Source organism: Microtus pennsylvanicus, chromosome 22 (genome assembly GCF_037038515.1).
Source record: "Microtus pennsylvanicus isolate mMicPen1 chromosome 22, mMicPen1.hap1, whole genome shotgun sequence".
In the NCBI taxonomy this organism is placed as follows: domain Eukaryota; kingdom Metazoa; phylum Chordata; class Mammalia; order Rodentia; family Cricetidae; genus Microtus; species Microtus pennsylvanicus.
In genome coordinates, this window is record NC_134600.1 from 5,008,593 (window position 1) to 5,029,793 (window position 21,201).

The 21,201-nt window shown below is 44.6% G+C and overlaps 1 protein-coding gene across 1 annotated transcript in view; it reads left to right on the forward strand.

Moving 5' to 3' along the window:
• Dnah7 (dynein axonemal heavy chain 7) overlaps positions 1–21,201 on the forward strand; it is a 194,700-nt gene that overhangs the window by 94,885 nt on the left and 78,614 nt on the right. The window contains exons 31-40 of the mRNA XM_075956368.1: positions 1,211–1,360; positions 3,135–3,317; positions 4,049–4,225; positions 6,111–6,242; positions 7,916–8,140; positions 11,105–11,302; positions 12,514–12,669; positions 14,310–14,478; positions 16,055–16,181; positions 17,197–17,416. Coding sequence (XP_075812483.1) covers positions 1,211–1,360; positions 3,135–3,317; positions 4,049–4,225; positions 6,111–6,242; positions 7,916–8,140; positions 11,105–11,302; positions 12,514–12,669; positions 14,310–14,478; positions 16,055–16,181; positions 17,197–17,416 — 1,737 coding nt within the window. The remainder of the gene's footprint in view (positions 1–1,210; positions 1,361–3,134; positions 3,318–4,048; positions 4,226–6,110; positions 6,243–7,915; positions 8,141–11,104; positions 11,303–12,513; positions 12,670–14,309; positions 14,479–16,054; positions 16,182–17,196; positions 17,417–21,201) is intronic.

Below are 21,201 nucleotides of genomic sequence, written 5' to 3' on the forward strand. Positions count from 1 at the left end.
CTGTCTTCAGAGTACGGTTGCCCATACTTCTCCCTTGAGGAAATTTCTCCGCAGAGCTCTTCCTGGCGCAGGGAGGAGAGCAAAGGCGCGGGCTGAGCTTTGTCTTGTTATTGAAGGTGCTGTCTTCCACATCTGTTCTTTGATGTACTGGTTTGTGTCTGTCCATCGCGCGGACAGGATTGGAAAGAACTGGGCTTGCTGTGCTGTTGTGCGGAGTATAAATGACTAAGTAGCTTCAGCACGGGGGGGGGGGGGGGTTTTAAGGAAATGAAAGTGTTCTGTGCGATGCTATAATGATGGGCACGTGGGAAAAACCCACAGAGTAAACACTAAGTCAACCCTCAGTTGTGTATATGTTATATACATACACATGTAATTATATGTTCCTAATAGCGCCTGTCCATACAGTCATTAGCGTGTGATGATAACAATGGGGGGGGGGTAGCATCATCAGCGAGGCAGAGGGAAGATTCTGGAGGCCCTGCACTTTCTATTCAATTTCCTGTAAATTTGAGACTGCTCTAAAAATTAATTCCCTTAATTTAAAAACAAGGCTTATATGCCCCAAGGGTGCCAACATGTCCTGTAATAATGCCACAGAGCCAGGGTTCCGGTCAAAACAGGCAATTTGCTAATATTAAGGTTTTGGCTCGGTGGGAAGTCTCTGTCATGCCATGTCTCTATTTTCTCCCAGAGAACATTTTGTAGCAAGGGTCAGCAGATTACAGCCCACAGGCCAAATGCAGCTGAAGTCTATTCTCGGGGTGCCAATGAATTCAGAACGCTGATAACGGTTTCTGCAATTTTTTATTTTAAACTGAAAATAGAAGAAGAACCCGGAAAGCCTACATCGTTTAGCGTGTAGGCCTTTACCAAAAACAGGTGTCAATTTTTTTTTCTGTAATTTCTGGTTTATAAGAATGTACACCATTTACTAATTTACCCCTGTGTATTTTGTTATTTTAAAAACAATGTTACAGCAACCTCCAAAACTCGACTTTTCAGTGGTTCATTGGCATTGCCACGAAGATAGAAACAATCTCTTTTCACACAGCAACCCCCTGCTTTGGAACCCTATTAAGTCTACTCCTTCCTTCTGGCAGCGTCTCCGTAGGCTCACGAAGGTGTTTTGATACAGTCAATCACGTTTTCCATGAGGAGAGAGCATATCCTTCAATGCAAATAATGTTGGTTTTCCTCTTTCCCTAAGGGACTTATGGACGAAAACAAGGTCCAGATAACTGTTTTGAACCCTAAGTCTGTGACCATGGGCCAGCTGTACGGACAGTTTGACCTGGTGTCCCACGAGTGGTCCGACGGGGTCCTCGCCGTGAGCTTCCGAGCGTTCGCAGCGTCCCCGGTAAGAGCCCGCCTTGCCCGCCTTCTCCAAAGGCTACGCTGTGTCTTGTGACCACGTCTGATCTTTTTCCAAGTTATTTCCACCTAGACTTCTATTTTGACCTTAAGATGTTTATTGAGCACTGGGTTTTGATCCTACTGCACGTACTAGCTTTGTGGGAGCCTAGGCAGTTTGGATGTTCACCTTACTAGACCTGGAAGGAGGTGGGAGGTCCTTGGACTTCCCACAGGGCAGGGAACCTGGTTTGCTCATCCGGCTGATGAGAGAGGGGGGAGTTGATTGGGGGACGGGGAGGGATATGGGAGGCGGGGGCGGGGAAGAGACAGAAATCTTTAATAAATAAATAAATAAATAAAAACAAAAAAAACCCCAAAACCCAAACAATTAAAACAATTCAAAGACTGAGAAAAAAAAAGATGTTTATTGAGAGCGTGTTACTGGATGCTTTGGTATTTCTGTGAGGAACAAGGGTAGCACACACAAGAACAACAGAGCCCCTGTCCCGGGCACCTCTGACCCGGAAGTGCCCATCAGACCTTGTGGGAGACAGTGACAGGTGACCAGCACCAGCAGCTAAGAGCCTGAGGGAAGGCTCTCTGGAATGATCGCCCAGGGATAGAGAAATACTCCTCCTGCTGCCCTCCGGAGTTTTGAGCACACAAACACCACCCTCACTGTAGACAGGGAGCGCTCCACCCCGGGGCAGCCCACTAGCCTATGGGGTTGACCATGGGGACTGAGAATGTGGTAAGGACCTAAGTCTGTCTCCAGTGTAGCTTCCACTCAGATTAGCTGAAGGTAGGGGAAACATCACTTGCATACATAAGCAGATAGAATTATAAGAGTCAGAAGGTTGGCTATTTTCTATACCGTGTGTATTTTCATATTTCTTAAATATTTGTCAGACTGTCAAGATGATTTTATATTATATATACACAACACTAACGGTTATTATTACTGATGTACTGAGCTTTGTGTGGATGTCCTATTGATTTTAATATCCTAGACCAGTGGTTCTCAAGCTGGGGGTCATGACCCCTTTGGGGGGTAGTGAAGACTTTCACAGGGGTCAGCTAAGACTCTAGGAAAACGGGTGTTTACATTATGATTCGTAACAGTAGAAAATTACGGTTCTGAAGTGGCAATGGAAGTAACTTTATGGTTGGGGTCACCACAATATGAGGAACTGTACTAACGGCTCACAGCATGAGGAGGGTTGAGGACCATTGCCCCATGGCATTATGAGACAATTCAGCCTAGGAGTGGAGTGTGTGTGTGTGTGTGTGTGTGTGTGTGTGTGTGTGTGTGAATTCATTCCATAGAAGGAAGAAAAAATTTGAGCGTGGCACACAGAAGTCATTAACGCTACGAAAAACTTCCAGTAAAATTCATAAGAACGATCTATAAAACATGAAGAACAGGCAAATTTGAATGAGCTTTCTGTTTTCCCTGTCTGTCGCATTTTCATTACTAATATTTTGAAAGCACTTTACATATATTTAGTCCCCGAAATACTGAAGGTAAGATGTTATTGTTTTTCTTGTCCACACCTATGTAGGCTTTTCATCCATGCTTGTGTGTGCGTGGGGTGAATATGTGTGTGTGTGTGTGTGTGTGCATATATGCACGCACACGTGTGTGTATGCTTTATTTAAAGGGTACTTTTTATGTTTTCGTGGTAAGTTGACTCTCTTGGTCTTTTTAAATTTGGAGATAACATGACTAACCTGTTTGCTTCGTTCCATTTTGCCCTTCCCGCCGTCTGTGTATTTAGACTCCAGACAGGAAGTGGTTAATTTTTGACGGGCCGGTTGATGCCGTGTGGATCGAGAACATGAACACGGTGCTGGATGACAACAAGAAGCTGTGTCTGATGAGCGGGGAGATCATTCAGATGTCACCGCAAATGAATCTGATTTTCGAACCCATGGATCTGGAAGTTGCTTCTCCTGCCACCGTAAGTTCGCAGCTTCGGCATCTGTCTGTGGATCACGCAATTTTCACAAATGTTTCTTTTCACTCAGCAGCTTTTCCTTTAAATTGGATGTCTTTGTACATAGCACCGTGGGCGCGATCTGTGATCCTGAAAGAACAGGCCTATCTGCTCACGTACCTTGACAGATTTAGCAATTCAGCTATTTTTCTCTTTTATCTGGGATCTTTTTGCAAGATCATATGCAAAAACCGAGACCATAAAATTATATAAAATTCTTTGCTCCTATGAGGTTTGTATGAGGTAGGTGTCCTAAGTTATCTTAATGCCCAGCAAGAAGCCAGGTCCTGTGCGCCGGACTCCCTGCTCAACCTCACGGGATTCTGCTCCAGTGATAACCGCACGAGGTTTTCTACCACTATGGGGAATCTGACGAATCAACAAGAGGCTTCCTAGAGCCGCTCACTGAAGTCAGTCCATATGACAGGTGCTGCCTGTGGCCAAAGGAAGTTAATGATAAGGTTAGCAAAGGAACTAGTGATCTTTGTAACAACAACAAAAGAGAAATCCATGACTAGGTGCCTGGAATGAGGTGTCTGTCATGTGACCCCCAACTTCCATCTGTAAGAAGGTATCCTCCAATTTATGCTCATCCATCTCCTTGAGAAGATGTCCCTAGATTGACCTCAAGTGACGACTGCCCCTTACTTGTCCTGTGAGCAGACTTTGTTGCTAAGCGATGTGTGTCCTTCCAGGTTTCCCGGTGTGGCATGATTTACATGGAACCCCACATGCTGGGTTGGAGGCCACTGATGGTGTCTTGGATCAACACTTTGCCGCAGACAGTCAGCGTCATTCAGAGGGAGTTCATAGAAGGCTTGTTTGACAGAATGGTCCCTGTTTCTGTTGAATTCATTAGAAGGCATACAAAGGTAAGAGAAATGGAAGTTTTAAGGTTTTTTTTTTTTTTAAAAAAAGGAAAACCTGAATTAAATATATTCATTTCGATGTGTTTTTTAAAGCTAATGTTTTTTTTAGCAGGTTTGACAGGAGCTTTTTTTTCTATTTTGATTTTTTTCCCCTTTTTGTTTTCTTTGTTGCAATTCTTTTCTGTGTTACTTACATGGGCCTGGAGCCCAGGTTGGCCTGTAACATGCAGTCTCTCTGCCTTTGCCTCATAAGTGCTATGATTACAGGCATATGCCAACACTCTTGCTAAAACCTTAGCTCAGACTAAAATAAAAGATGTGAATTCATACTGTTATTCTCGAAAAACATAAAAAGTGAAACATCTTAGAATTTGAGCCAGTGTTATTGGTGCAATTATTCTCTCTTAAAAACAAGCAAATCTGAAAGGCTTACCTAACCCTGTGAAATAAAATACCCAAGATGTTAACTCTCGTTTCTGGTGAGCAGTTCTATGTTTTATTTTCATGTGCATGTGTGCATTTGTTTTCTAAAACAATCAAATCCTTGGTAGAGGGACAATAAAGGGAATAGGGACATTGTGGCAAGCACTGGCGAGGAAGAGCCCACAATATCTCGGGCAGTGGTGGAGGAAAAGGAGATACTGGGTGTCCCCTGCGCTTTCAGGACCTTGGCTGGTACCGGTGTCTAAGACAAACAGGAAGTGACCATCCTCCAAACCATCTAACAAGCATGCTCTGCCAAGCAGAATACAGCAATCTGTGCTTGTGTACAGAATTCGTGTTTCTTTTCCCCTCAGATAATGTAAGTAAAGAAATGTCGTGGGCATGTACCTTGGCCATACAGCAAAACCAAACCTTCATGTAAATATCCCAACATCTGTTCTTTCTATAGAAGTTATGAATGGCTATTGCAGTAATAGGTGTCTGCCTAGGAGAGGCCCTTTGCGTCTGAGTCTCCTATCAGTTGCAATCCCATGTTAGCCAGTCCCGGTGTCTTCACGTTTTTATGAGGCTGGGTGGTTCAGTAGGAAGCCTGCCACTTCTGGTCTTCAGAGATGACATCACAGGGCGAGCTTTCCCTTGCTAACCACCAAGGGGTGCAACTCTGAAGGCTGGAACAGAGCTGCTGGAAGGGAAGCTAGTGGGTGCTACTGAGAACAGTGTTCTAGGAGCAGTGTGTGTTCCCTGGATTAGTTTATAAATTGTAATAATGACATGCCCCAGATTTAAAGCGCACCAGACATTGTCCGGACTCAGACATCTATCAAGGAGTCGAGTTTGATTTATAAGATTAATAATGGATAGAGAAACACATGCCAATAATTTTTTTTTAACTTGAGAATTTTTTTTTTATTTTTTATTTTTTATTTTTTTTGCTTGTGAGCTTTTACAAAAGGCGCATAGCACCGGCAGCTGAGAAGGCTCAGTGGCTAAAAGCACCTGCCCTGTTAACCTCACAACCTGAGCTCTGTTCCGGACTCACAAAGAGTCAGACGTGACAGGTGCCGCTGAAATATTAGCATCTGTATGGCAAGATGGGAAAGGGTAAGACAGTCCCCCAACAGCTCCTAGGCAGCTAGTCTAGGCATAGAGAGGCCTCTAGAAGGTAGGAAAAGAAAGCCAACTCCTGGGGTACATGGGTACCCCAGTACCTGCATGTCACTGGTCCACGTCATACTCTTAGCAGTAAAAGGGGTACATATCACTGAAGTGTAACAGTCGCTCCAGGCAAGGACTGAACACGCACCTCAGTTTCCCCTCATGAACGGGAATCCCAAGAGTCCCCTTTCTGTGCCTCGTAGGCTTAATGAAGCTCTGTCAACAGGAGCTGTTGGCGTGCTGCTCCTTGGCATCTTGGTTTACAGGAGCTTCTCTTCTGATTCCTCAGGAGCTCTCCCCTACCTCAGACACCAACCTGGTCCGCTCCTTAATGAACCTCATAGACTGCTTCATGGACGACTTTGCTGATGAAACCAAACAAAAGGAAAGAAACGATAGGGAAACGTTCTCCCTGCTTGAGGTAAGATGGTTCATTGTTCTCTATGCTGTGCAGTAGAAAACCGCATCTCCGGCTTTCTCCAAAGCCTCTTAATCAGTGACACCGGCTTGCTCCTGAAGTTGGACTCGGAGAAGTTGTGCAAGCCTAGGAGGGAGGAAGAGCCGAGCCCCAGATGCGGAGCTCTAGGGTAGTGCTAGCCAACTGCACTGGTGGGATACGCTGTTGAGGTCATGGTGACGGTCTGCCGTTGAAGCCACACATCCTGGCAGCCACAGGAGTGTAGTAATAAGGGCGGTGGGGCTGCGTCCCCAACACCCCAGCTGCCTGCTCGGCTAGCTTTTGCCCCCGAAATAACAACACACAAACTGTATTCATTTAATCACTGCTTGGCCATTCTGCTCTAGCCCTTACTGGCTAATTCTGATATCCTGATCAACCCATCTCTAATAATCTGTGAGCACCGGTCTTACCGGGAAGATTCTAGGTCAGAGCTTCATCGTGTGTGTCTGCCCGGGAGCAGGGCATGGCGTCTCTCTCTGAGGTGTCTGCTCCCGAGAGGAGAGCTGTCGAGTCTGAAATAGTGAGAGGGGACCGGAGTGATGGGGCAGCCGTTAAGAGCACTTGCTGCTCTCGCATGAGGACCAGAGTTCGGTTCCCAGCACTCGTTTCAGGCAGCTGGAAGAAAGCTGCTTGCAGGGGCCGCTGTCAGCCTCTGTGTTCGTGTCTCACGCAGGCTCACGTCTGCATGTAATTTCAAACTAATAGAAAGCCATAAAAAGTAGTGATGTAGGTATCGACCTTAGATAGTTTCAGATAAAAAATACCCATATACTGCTAATGACAGTACTTCTAAGTTGGCCAATCTGTAGTTCTTACAACTTATATTCTATGAAAAACAAGTTAAGTTACCTTGTATTTTCGGGGCAAATGTTTTCCGAAATAGTTTTCACATGAGCCGGGTGTGCTATGTGGATGGGATTAAAGGCACAACCTTCCTTAGCATCGTTGTGGTTGTTCGTTTTAGCATTTAGATGGAGACTTGGCTGTTCAAGCAGGCACACTCTTACTGGATGCTTGTAGGATAGCAAATCCAGCTCATACAGTTAAGGCTGAGCTAGTATTTCACACAAAACATTACAAATTGGTTTTGTCTAAACTCAACACATCTGCATCAAAACTGAAAGGCAAGTATGTCTGGGCTTCTTGCCTTTCAAAGTTAACCCAATGCTCCTTGAAAGGTTAGGCTCCAGGATGAGTTTGAAACATGCGATTTATAGAATTACCTTTGTGCTGGGCGGTGGTGGCGCACGCCTTTAATCCCAGCACTCAGGAGGCAGAGGCAGGCGGATCTCTGTGGGTTCCAGGCCAGCCTGGTCTACAGGAACTAGGTCCAGGACGGGCTCCAAAGCTACAGAGAAACCCTGTCTCGAGAAAACAAAACAACAACAAAAAATTGCCTTTGCAAGATTTGCCTTGACTTGAATGTGTGCTCCGTATGGCATTACTTTAAAGGTGTTAAAGGACATATTTTGGAGGACATTAATTTTCACAGAATCCTTAGATGACCTACTATTCTCCCAGATGCTCACGTATTTCCTGCCAGAGATGTCAAGCTGGCTGATCTGATTTAAACCACACGGGTAGGTGGAAGCGTCTCTTTAATTGCCCTTTATCTTCTCATCTCTCCACTGCAGGGCATTTTTCTGTTCTCATTGATCTGGTCTGTCGGTGCTTCTTGTACAGATGACGACCGTTTGAAATTCAGTAAGATTCTCCGAGAGCTAATGGAAGGTCCCATTTCAGACCTAACGCGGAATAAGTTCAAATTACAGAGTGGTACTGAACAGACATCCTCAAAGACATTAACAGTGCCGTTTCCTGAGAAGGGGACAATTTATGACTATCAGTTTGTCCCAGAGGTGAGTTCAGAGGCAGGGTGCCCCAGTGCAGCCTGGCAGTTTCGGTGGAGACGTAGCCTGTAGTGGCTCTGGACGAGTCCCTCGCTGCTCATGTGAATAAGCAGCAGGAAACAGAGGAAGGTGTGCCGGCTTTGCAGTCAGACACCCTGAGTTTTAGTCCTAGGGAAATTACTTTCTTCCTGAACAGTCTTGGTTGGACAAGTTAATTTTCTTTTTCTTTTTGGTTTTTCGAGACAGGGTTTCTCTGTGGCTTTGGAGCCTGTCCTGGAACTAGCTCTTGTAGCTCTGGTCTCAAACTCAGAGAGATCCGCCTGCCTTTGCCTCCCAAGTGCTGGGATTAAAGGCGTGCGCCACCATTGCCCTGCTACAAGTTAATTTTCTTGAATTTAGTTTTCCTCGGTGATCAAACGTCCTGATACCCAATTGTCCGATTTTGCCTATTAATTAGATTACGTATGATTACACGTTATGGTACCTAGCCTGGCACGATGAACACGCTACCCAAGGCTGTCCCTAGGAGATCCGAGTGTGTGTGTGTGTTAGCACCCTGCCGGCCCAGAATCCTGGAGAAATGCTTGCTCTTAAAAACAGTCCCCGATGCACTGGACTGGGAGGCGAGTTCTGGTCGTTGGTCTTGTAACTTCTACAAACATTGTGCATCGAGCAACTTTAGGAGTAACGGAGAATTTAAACACATAAAAACTCAGTAGAATAGGGACCGTGCTGGGTAATCACTGGACAGTTTCTATCCTTTTTTTTCTATTTAATAGAGAGGAAGCTTTCCACGTCACTGGTGTTTCTTCAGTAGAGTTATCTCCCAGACCTTCCTTAATCTAGCAGGATGCTTTTCAGACCTTAGTGTTTCACTTTTTTTTTTTAAATTTGCATTTACATATTTACATGAATATGCATGTATTTATACATATGAACAGATATACATTCAGGTACAAAACTCCTGTTTACATATACACATGCACACATATATTGCATAATATTCATGATTTTGGACATCACCTTCCTTCTATCCTGGCACTCTTCAGCTTGTGTTTCTTTTTTTTTTTTTTTTTTTTTGCTTGGAACATGACTTTTATTTATTTATTCATTTTATTTGTTTATTTATTCATTCATCCATTTATTTATTTTACATGCCAACCACAGTTGCCTCTCCCTCTTCTCTGATCCTACTGCACGTACTGGCTTTGTGGGAGCCTAGGCAGGTTGGATGCTCAACTTACTAGACCTGGATGGAGGTGGGGGTTCCCTGGACTTCCCACAGGACAGGGAACCCTGATTGCTTTTCGGGCTGGGGGGAAGACTTAATTGGGGGAGGGGGAGGGAAATGGGAGGCGGTGGCGGGGAAGAGACAGAAATCTTTAATAAATAAATAAATTAAAAAAATGGCAAAAAAAATAAAAAAAAAGAGTGATGCAAACATAAAAGGGACTAATTTAAGAACTGCATTACTTGTTGAGGGACATTATTTTATTTTCATAACTTCATAATTATTTTAATCACATTTTTAAAAGTTTGAAAGTTACTTTCCTCACATATAAAGCAAACCAATTAGTAAAAATCATGTTCAAAGTAGATGGGGTAGGAGGGAGGTATGGGGAGGGAACAGGAGGAGAAGAGGGAGAGGCAACTGTGGTTAGTGTTTCACTTTTATAAGTACTGCTTTGGTGAAATTTCTTAGACACAAGTTAAGGAAGGTCTGCATATCTGATTATTTCTTTGAGATACATTTTTATGAGTTTCTAATTTTTATAACTCTTGAACTTTACTGTTAACCTCATTCTACGAGGAATTCTTCTTCTTCATTTTTAATTGTTCCAAACCCCAGAACTTCCAGAGAGACACTTCCTATGGAGGGAACTGGGGCTCAGAACTTGTGAGTGGTCCCTCTGCGATCATAGCCTCTAAATGATCGGCCACTTTCAGATTGCAGATTCTTAATTCCTCCTTTCCCAAATGCCGTCAAAGATGTATGTTTGAGTAGATTAGCAAGATCACGAAAAGGAACTCTTTTTCTCACCAGTTATAAATTTTAGACGGGATGCAAACTCGGTGCCCTCCACAGCGTCTTCAGTAAATGTGTAACTCGTTACCAGAAGACGTAAAAGTGAATGAGCTACAGGGTTCAGCGTGAACCCATACCCTCTTCAGAAGAGTGCCATGCTGTCGTCTAGGCTCGGGGTGTGACGTGAAGACCAAACAGACGAGACAGCTGTTGTCTAGCACAGCCATCAGTGAGGAGCAGCTATGGGCATCTGGCAGTGCCAGGGAAGGATGGGCCTGCATCTGATGCATTTTGAATCACCAGGAGTTTATTTATAATTCTGTACTAAGGGTAGATAATGCAGTATTATTTTTCCAGAGAAAACGCAATTTTAAAACTTTATGATTCACAAACTCATCGGATGCAAGTACGCAGCATAATATTAATTCACCATAACCGCAAACTGGGAAATCTTACTAGACCACAGTGCACTGTGAACGTAGTTGATGCTGCTTAGTTGTTACATTAATTACTTAGAATTACGTTTATACATTTTTATAAAATAAACCTTGCCTGAAAGGAACATAGGTGTTAAGTGATATACAGTTAACCTCTATGGAAATTATAGCCTGTTCGTGTTACCGTATTAAATAAAAATTCTTTACTTTTTGCCCATTGGTTCATCAGATCATCAATGTGATTAGAGACTCCACTATTGACGACTGGATTGTGGCTGTGGTTTCAGGACATTTGAAATGTCTGAACTTTGCTGTCTCAGTTTAATTTACACGAAAGCCCAGTTTCTCCTCAAATTCATATATAAAATTTAGCTTTCAGCCTGAGAGGATAATTGTTTTAAAGAATGAAATAAACGTGTAGATGTCAGAATTTAATTGGTCTTGACCTTTGCCACAGGGGCACAGAAGTACAAAGCCTGGTTTATAACTTGGGCTGTTTGCTGTAAACAGGGCTTGGGAAGATGGGACCAGTGGATAAAGAAATTAGGAGACGCTCCCCCGATTCCCAAGGATGTCCAGTTTAATGAGATCATTGTGCCAACGCTAGACACGATCCGCTACTCCGCACTAATGAGCCTGCTGACCACTCATCAGAAGCCGTCGATATTCGTCGGCCCGACGGGAACGGGCAAGAGTGTTTATATCATTGTGAGTGTTGCAGAAATGTAAATGTATGTATGTGCGCTCTCCTGAGAATTAGAATTTTAAGGTTGGCTTCGTTTAAAAACATACTCAACTATTTTGCTATTTAAATTACGGGGAATTTGGGAGTAATCGTCTTTTATTTTAGAAAACGCGTGTAAAGTGTGCCTTTTGGGAAAAGGAAAATCCTAGCTGCTTTGTCTCTGGTGGGCTGCCTACGTTGAATGATGGCGTTGTTTTCTGTCCCTAAATCTCTGCCCCATTCATTTTGATATTCTAATAAGAACTTATTTAGTATAGAATTAGGTCTCCTGGAAACTGTTAGTAACTAGACCTCACCAGGGTTGCTTTTCCGACTCTTCTACGTCTGATGGTGACTTGTAGTCGGATTCTTGATGGAGCCAGCTGCTAGTGATGGTCGTGTTAGCTGCCACGAGAGATGCAGCCCCAACCCCAGCTGCCCTGCGCAGCTGGGGAAGGGGAGGGAGGTGCCTTTGCCCGGCTGTCTTCCATGCCAGGCTCCCAGCCCGCCCACTCTCCTCCAGTGGTTGACAGGATTTGCTTCTGGTTCTTCATTCACCTTAATTTCTGTTGAGTCCTTTAATCATTCTGAAATGTATTTTGCTATATGCTGGCTGTCCTGCTTTTATTGAGGAAAACACACCTTTTTTTCCATTTATGCCTCTGTCAAATTCAACCCAGGCAATGGGTATTAAAAATATTACTTTTCATAAAGTGATATCTACATATCGTCTGTCTCTGTCACCCATACTGATGAAGGAGCGCAGCACTAACTCTTGCCTTCCAGCAAATACTGCTTGAACTACACCGGGGTCACTTAAGCTCAACTTCCAGGAAGGTAACTGGGCTGGAAGAGCAAGAGAACTACACAGCTAATAGAGGCCTCGTCCACTCAGAGACAAACGCAGGCTGGATTCCTGTCCCTCACTGAGGCTGGAGGCCTAACCTCTCAGTCCTCGCTGCTCCCTGTGCTATTAATGTGGATGTGAAAATCAGAGAAAATCCATCCATGCAGAACAGCTGGGCAGGTAGCGGTGCCCCGTTGGCATGGCAACGCGTTCCCTAGTCCTTCCTTCCCTGGCATTGTTTTGACTCACAGTTCAACTCACGCTTGTCCACAGTGGCGCTTAGGGTGTATTCTGAAATGCCGAAACAGGCCTCAGCTGTGGCTCCCTCTGTTCTCTCCTGCCATGTAGAATTTCCTTCTGAATCAACTCAATAAGGACATCTACAAACCCCTGATAGTTAACTTCTCGGCGCAGACGACAGCGGCTCAGACACAGAACATCATCATGTCGAAGCTGGACAAGCGGCGGAAAGGGGTTTTCGGCCCTCCTTTAGGCAAGAGGATGGTAATGGCTTTCGCTCTCCTTCCTGTTTGCTCTAGCACTGGTGTAATACTGGTTCATCCGTGTCCCCTGCTACAGTCAGAACAAGGAAAACTAATGTTCTAAAGAGTTGATGTTTTTAAAATGATTTATTAGTGTGTGTGTGTGTGAGAGAGAGAGAGAGAGACAGAGACAGAGAGATGGGGCGAGTGTCTGGGAACAAGAAGACAACGGTTCTCTCCTCTATGTATTCTGGAACCGAGCTCGGGACATTAGGCTTGACTGTGAGCACCCTGATCCCCTGAGACACCTCTCTGTCTCACTGGCTCTTTTCTTTTAAATGAACATTTTGATTTAAGATTTTCCCAGGCTGGGCCATAGCATAACTAGGGGAGTATTTAGCTAGCAGGCACAGAGCTCTGAATTCGTGGTGGCGAAAGCCTGTGCTCCCAGCCCTCAGAAGATGGAGGCAAGTATAAGTGGAGACTGTACGTCCATTTCCTGGCCGCCCAGACCTGAGCAGTCACACAGAAACTATATTAATTACAACATCGTTTGGCCAATGGCTCGAACGTATTTCTAGCTAGCTATTACATCTTAAACGAACCCATTTCTATGTATCACCATGAGGTTGTGGTCTACCAGTAAGGTTCCCGCGTCTTTCTCCTTTGGCAGCTACATGGCATCTGCCTAACTCTGCCTTCTTTCTCCCTGCATTCAGTTTAGTTTTCCTGCCCTGGCTATATCCTGCCCTGCCATAGGCCAAAGCAGCTTCTTTATGAACCATTAGTAATAAAACATATTCATAGCATACAGAGGAGAATCCCACGTCAGGCGAGGTTGCCGGAAATTCAAGGTCTTTCTTGGATACATAGAGAATTCAAGGTCAGTTTCCTAAAACAGGTCCTGTTTGTTTTAGGAACGTCGTTTAACTGGTAGCATTTGTGTGACGCTGAACATTTTCGTATTTGTAAGTGGTTGTCTTACGAGCTGAAAACAAAATGTTGATATGGAAAATTGGATTGTAATTTCTGTACTGACATTCCTAGCATATTTAGTACTTGCTTTTCTTTCAGAACACTCTCCACCAAATGACTTGTTTATGCTTCTTTGCATAGGCCCCCCTTGTCAGCTGAGCCTTCTGCACGTCAAGGCTGCGCTCACCTACGGCCACACCTCTGTGCTATTTAACAAGTCAAAGTGTTTCCAGGGAAAAGGGTATCTTGAGAGACAAATAGCATAAACTGGATTTATAAGCTTTCAACCACCAATATATAAACATTAGTAATGAGAAGGTCTCCTTATTTCTATGGAAGTCTAAGTATTGTATTCTTGTTTGAAAAAGAAACCTTCACTTCTCAGATATATACTTATTTATCTGTTAAGAATACAGACTAATAATCTGCCCGGCATCATTTATACAATTGGGCTCTATGTCAAGTACTAATACTTTTTTTTCTAGTCTTATTTATTTATTATTCTTTTGGAGACTGTGTCTCACTTTGTAGCCCTGGTTGGCCTAGAACTCACTATATAGACCAGACTGGCCTCAAACTCAGAGATCTCCTGCCTCTGCCTCCCAAGTGCAAGAATTATAGGCATGTGCCACCATCAGGGGTTTAAGTGCGCCTCATTTCTAATGTTTCTCCTCTTTTCTCTCTTAGGTTGTCTTTGTAGACGATGTCAATATGCCTGCCCGGGAGGTGTACGGGGCTCAGCCCCCCATCGAGTTACTCAGACAGTGGCTGGACCACTGGAATTGGTACGACCTCAAGGATTGCTCAGTGATTAAGCTTGTGGACATCCAGATAATGTGCGCTATGGGCCCTCCAGGTATGTGCTCCGAGTCTGTGGCCCTTCAGAGAGATACACCCGAGCTGTATCTAAAGAGATGGCTAGGGAAAGAAGGAGAAACCCAGTTGAGCAATCCCGAGTTCAGTGCTTGGGGAATGTATTTTCAAATCTGTTTCCACTGAAAGCTAAGGGAATGTTAATTTCATAAAATGGGTGGCCCTGGTTGCAACATTGGCTGACCAATGCTTCCAAACCTTTTAGTAGTTTCTGGAAGTTGACTCGCCATGGCCTACCCCTACATTCTGAGAACCTACACGGTCCCCCAGGGCCAGCTGGCATCCACCCCTGTGCCATTCTTGAAGCATCAGAGATAGTCATTCTTCCGCACCAGTGCACACCCCTTCTCTGGATTCAAAGTTTGCTAAAAAGAATTTAAAATAGCAAGAACCCAGAGGGACGAGCTCTTCAGTTCCCTTTACATTTTCAGAGAGAAGTTGGCAATCCAAGCTAATCTTGATACACCTCCAATGGCTTGATTCTGCTAGCTGGGGACCTTTCACGCCTTCCTTCCTCCTTCAATCTGACACCCTACTGAGAAAACTCTGAATATACTGCTTCAGAGTATGTGCACAATATATGCTGAAACTGTGATGTGCTTTTAAAAGCCCTTCTCTACCGACGAGTATAAGAGAAAAATCCCTTTGTCGAGTAACTGTTACTGTCTGTGCGTTTTGTTTGTCGGCCTGAGGGCTGGACCCAGAGCCTCGGGTGTGCTAAGCCTGTGTTATTCCCTAAACTTTGACCCCAGGCCTATATACTTTAAATACAATACAATTCTGTGACATAAATGTTAAAGGCTACGTCACTTATGGAAGTCTTGTGTTTGGAAATGTGATCACTATTTATGGAAGTAGGTCATTCTCCAGACTCTTAAAATTGTAAGTAGCCAGCGAAGTGGCGGCACGCACGCGTAGATTGGCCTCACAGGAAGTCAATCAAGGTGTGGGGGAGGGATTAGGATAAAATAACCAAACTGAGTTCATTCAAGTCATTCAGTTAAAAAAAGTCACCTCAGCTGGGCGGTGGTGGCGCCTGCCTTTAATTCTAGCACTCGGGAGGCAGAGGCAGGCGGATCTCTGGGAGTTTGAGGCCAGCCTGGTCTACATGAGCTAGTTCTGGGACAGGCACCAAAGCTACAGAGAAACCCTGTCTCGAAAAACCAAAAAAAAAAAAAACAAAAAAAAACACAAACAAACAAAAAGTCACCTCAGGTTTGAGTGGAAATAGTTTTGATATTAGTGTCTCCCCAAACAGTTAATTACTTTTAATTCTTTCTGTGTGACATGAATTTATCACCTTCCAAGTTAAACTGCCATGGAGTGAAGAAGATACTTTGGCATTATTCTAGCAATATTAAGAATTATCCTTTACTGCCCTGGGCAGTGGTGGCTCACGCCTTTAATCCAGCACTCAGGAGGCAGAGGCAGGCGGATCTCTGTGAGTCCGAGGCCAGCCTGGTCTACAAGAGCTAGTTCCAGGACAGCCAGGGCTACACAGAAGAACCCTGTCTCGACACACAAATAACAAACAAGGAATTCTGCTTTCTAATCCTTAGGCGGTGGCCGCAATCCAATAACCCCTCGCTATGTGAGACATTTCAATATCGTCACCATCAATGAGTTTAGCGACAAGTCCATGTTCACCATCTTCTCCAGAATCCTGACCTGGCACCTAAGGACCTGGTAGGTAATTCAGCGTTGCTCGGCTTCTTTTTAAAAAAATATAAAATTCTTAGAAGTGTACCCAAGAGCCATATTTACTACATACTCCTGTGAAAGCCTCCCCAGACAGAGAAAGGTGACAGGTGATGTCACTGTCCTCCATTCCCCCCCCTGCCCTAGTGTGAGAACACAGCACAAGGTGGTCACTCAATTCTGCTCCGTGCTTCCGTAACCGAAAACTCAAGGTTGGAAGGAAGTGTCCGGCTTACGCTGTAACCTCGATATCCTCCTGGAGAGCCTTGCATTCCACACAGGGGTTCCTGCACCCACCTTTCAGAATAGAGACTTGAGCCTACTCTCTGGGGAAATGTTTCCCAGCTGTAGGGATTTAGTTCTAACCCAGGAGATGAGTGGTCATCGGGAATCCATTACCCAGCTCTCAGCCATCCTGGTTCCCTGAAGCCCATTCCTGGGAAATGGTTATTTCTTGTCCAACCCAAGGGTGATGGAACAGACGCCTGGCTTCTTGCTGAGCCAGGAGTTGAATGCAGCCAATCTTAACCGATGAATAATCTGCCTCTGGACTTTATTCTACCATAATCATATATTTTGCCTCTCTTATTATTCTTTTTATTTTGGTATTTTTTGGGGTAGTTGTTATTCTCTATTTTTTGGAAACACATATTTCTTTATGGATCCTATTTGTATAAAATTGAGAATACCGAAGAGTGTATCAGCTAGGGAGGATTTGGCTTAGCATGTGGTGGCGTTTGCCTAGTTCTTATGCTTTTGCGCACAGCTGAAATCCACAAAGTTAGCTGATCCTGCCGCATCCACAGGGTTCCCTTAGACACACCACAAAATACTGAGTGGAACGCTTCTTGAAAAGAAGTGAACTCTAGAATAGTTAGAAGTGGGAATTTTATAAGCCAGATTGCTTCGATCACAATTGAAAATGCTACGCCAATCACCTGAGTCCTGATGGCATGCTGTTGTGTTTGCTAACTTTTTTCTGGCAATTTTTTTCCCCCCGAAGTTATAAGTTTCCAGATGATTTTCTGGATCTGACCACACAAATCGTGAATGGTACAATGGCCCTGTACAAGGACGCCATGAAGAATCTCTTGCCTACCCCGGCTAAGTCTCACTACCTGTTCAACCTTCGCGATTTCTCCCGCGTCATCCAAGGTGTTTGTCTGTCGAGACCAGAAACAGCCGAGAACAAAGAGGCCATTAAACGCCTGTGGGTCCACGAGGTAAAACTCCATATCGATCCAGTGTGGTTATGAGAGAGCAAGAGCAGTGACTGAGTAGAAAGGATACTCAGTAGTGCGTGTTGTCGAGGCTCATTTAGGTATCTGACCTTGCGTAGGCCACGGCCATGGTGAATTTTAGATATTTAATACCTGAAATTTTCGAGTATTTAATGTCTAATCTTGCATTTTGACGTATAGGCTATCTCGAAGCAGGAGCTAATTTCAGCCTTTCGGGTCTTAACCCTCCCCAGTTCTTGTTTGTCTAATGCTGCTTCTTCCACCTCGAGGCCAGAGCATGGCTTTGCGTCTCTTCCTTTCCCCTAATAAACCAGAGCTTCTAAAGTGAATTGTACACCAGTGTCCCCTCTAAATCTGATGCGGCAGCTTTCGTCGTTATCTTATTATAGCTGTTCTGTTTAATGCCTTCTTTGTGGGGGAGGAGACACTTTAACCAAGAACCTTTAGACCGAGCAGCTTATCAGCAACAAGCGTTTCATTTCAAACAGTTCGAGTGGCCACAACGTACCATCTGTGGAGAGCCTGTTCCTTGTTTGCGGACAGGGCTTTCTCTCTGTGTGCACACGGCTGGAAGTGGTGGGGGGCTCTCCGGTTTCTGTGTGTGACATTAATCTGCTTATGGGCATCTGTCTGCCCCATAACCTAATTCTGGAGCCCTGTCCACCGGTACCACCACCATCATCATCTTAGAAGATTTCAGCACAGAAATTTTGCAATTAAGTAAAGATTTAGAACAAGGCAGCAGTTCATCACGAACCAATCTTACTCTCGGAGGCATCTAGAATTTCCCATCTCAGGAGTTCTTCCCTTTATCACCCTTCTCTTTGCGTTATTTTCTTATATAAAGGCTCGTGGTCAAGGCTTAGATATATTCCTATTACACAAGTCACCCAGCCTCATAGGTTTACTAATCATTACTTCGATTTATTTATTTTTTTTCATCACACTTAGCATCACCTGGCACATTTCAATTTTTTGTTTGCTTGCTGTCTTTGTCATTGTATCAGCCTTTGCTGATCAGTTCTTTTCCCCAGAGCCCGGCCTGTAACAACTGCTCAGTTACTGCTGGAGAAGGGGAAGGCAGGCAGAATGGATATGGCGTAATCGACCTTATCGCATGGGACTGGACATGCCACGGAGTAGGTTACAGATGCCGGTGTATGTGTGACCCAACCAGCTGTTAGCCTTTTCCGGATTCCATCAGATTATTGGCTGTTAGCAATCACTAATAGTTCTTTGAACATTTAACAAGGCTCATAACAACAACAACAACAACAAACTTGTAATTTTAATGATTATTTTATATTCTCCCACATCCACGCTTCTCTGTGGAAGTTCAGCATTTTAGTCCAGTGGGGCCCAGTGGTTTGGGTCCCTGTATCCCTTCCCCTCACGGTGTTTATAGGGCTTCCTGTCTGATGTGGAGTTACTGGACCTACCCACCTCCCTGCCTCAGATCCTGCCTCCGTGATGTCCCCACTGACCAAGCCATTTAATGCCACCCCACCTCCACCCTGGCAGTTCAGACTTCCCTGTCCTGTGTCCTGCCTGCCCCCTCCCGCCCCCATTATATAACACTTGCCCACTCCCAGCCTGGCAGGAAGCTTGTTTGTTATGCTTCTTAATGTCCATCTCCCCCAGCACACCGACTCCACCGGGAAGATTTCCCTTTTTTCTGTGTTTATCTTCAGATGCCGAGAACAATATTTGACACATTGTTCTCAGCATTTCAAAAACTGTGAAGTATTGAATTCAAGAGTCTAATTTGTACTTTATTTCTGTTGACTCAAGACAGTTTCCTTCAGGGCTTAATATATGTTGAAGACTACAGTGGGTGCCCTTTTCCTTCCAAGGTACTGCTGGAAAGGACCTGATCTAATTTCATAACACGGTTTTGGAGGAAACTGACTTCCTCTCATTCCTCTCGGCTTCTCTATGGTGTCCAAAATTTAGCGAGCATATTACCTAGTATCCCCGTTAAATATTGGTATTCTACAAAAACAGAGAAAACAACACCCCCAGGAGAAAAAGAGAAGGAGGAGTTGAGTTTTTCCCCAAAATTAAATTTCCTCACGCTGTGAAGGAGACTACCTAAAAAGTGAGAAGACAATACGGAGGACAGAGACAATGCTTGTTAGCCACACTTTGAGGAGTGTGAAGGGCCCACAACACACCAGAAAGCATTGCAGCTGAGCTCACCAGACTAAAACCCAGCACTTGGGATGCTAATTTTCCAAAGAAGGCCCTCTGAGTGAGTTAGAGAAAGGGGCAGGGCAGGCACGCGAGAGAGCACGCTAGCAAGGCACCCCTTCCTGAAGAGACATCTCCTGTCCTGTCCCATCAGGGCCCTTCTGATATCACTTGGCAATAACTGTCTCCTTCAAGGCCCAGTCTCAAGCGCTGGGATGTGGAATTCGGTCCAAAATGAACTATGCCTGCAGGACAGTAATATCGGCATGAAGGAATAATTGTCGAAGACAGAAAACTTGCTTATTTATTGTGGCTCCAAATCGCATGCATATAATCAGATTTATTCTAATATATTGCTTCTGGGATCGATTCCACCAGAAATGTTTTAGATGTCTACCACGTGTCTGAAACAACCATCCCCTGATCCAAGACAATTTTCTTTAAAAAAAAATGTACTTAAAAACACAGCAAATAATTTGCCAATAAAAAGTTACCTTTTTAGGCAAAAAGCAATGTGTTGGGAAGGGAGCTGACAAACGCTGGCTCCTAGTGATCATATCCTGTGACTTGGGCCTGAGCAGTCAGCCAAGGAACTCACTCACCTCACGGCCTCAGTTCCTTTGCAGACACCCAGTCCCATCAGCCTCTGCAAATTGCTTTCTAAAGTTTATTTGCTTATTAATTTTGAGATTATGATATAGTTACAACGTTTCTCCTTTCCCTTTCTTCCCCCCAAAACCCTCCCATATACCCCTTCCGGGTCCTCTTCAAATTCATGGCCTCTTTTTTCACTAATTATTATTGCATGCATAGAGTTATTGCATGCATATTATATATAATACATAAACATACACACACACATATTCCTAAACATAGCCTGTTCGGTCTTTATAATGTTACTTGGGTGGGTGTTTTCCGGGATGACCGTTTGGGACCGAATCGTTTGGTTTGTTCTTTCGTGCCCCAACCATCTCTCTTGCTTCCGTTTCTCCTCAGTTGTCTATAGGTCTTTGTGTACGGTTTTATCCTGGTGGGCTGCTCCTCGTCCAGTCTGACGTGTCTGTTAGTGGCATCCTTGTGTAGCTGATATTTGGGCAGCTGTGTTGGTGGGACCTTGTGTACGTCGCTTCTGATGTTACCAGGAAACACAACCTCACAGCAAACTCCCTGGTCCTCTGGTCCTCTGGTCCTCTGGTTCTTAGACCCCTCCACCCTCTTCCACGATGTTCTCAGAGCCTCAGGGGTGGGGATGTTTGCAGAAGGACTCACCTGGGACCGGGCCCCACAATTGGGCATTTTTATTGGTTGTGGTTTTCTGTAGTGGTGCGCATCTGTCGCAAAGACAAGTCTCCTTGATGAGGGAGTGAAGACTATGTCACCTTGAGAATAAGGACACACGTTTATCGATTGCTGGTAGAGATTGTGCTGGTTCAGGAAATCAGTGGTCGTAGATTCTCCTGCAATAACCACGACCTCATCACACTGAGGAGTTGGCTAGGTTTCCAGGACCAGGCATGGTTGTCCTCCAGTTGACTGGGTCACCACACACACGCCACGTCTGCACCCTCAGGGTTGTC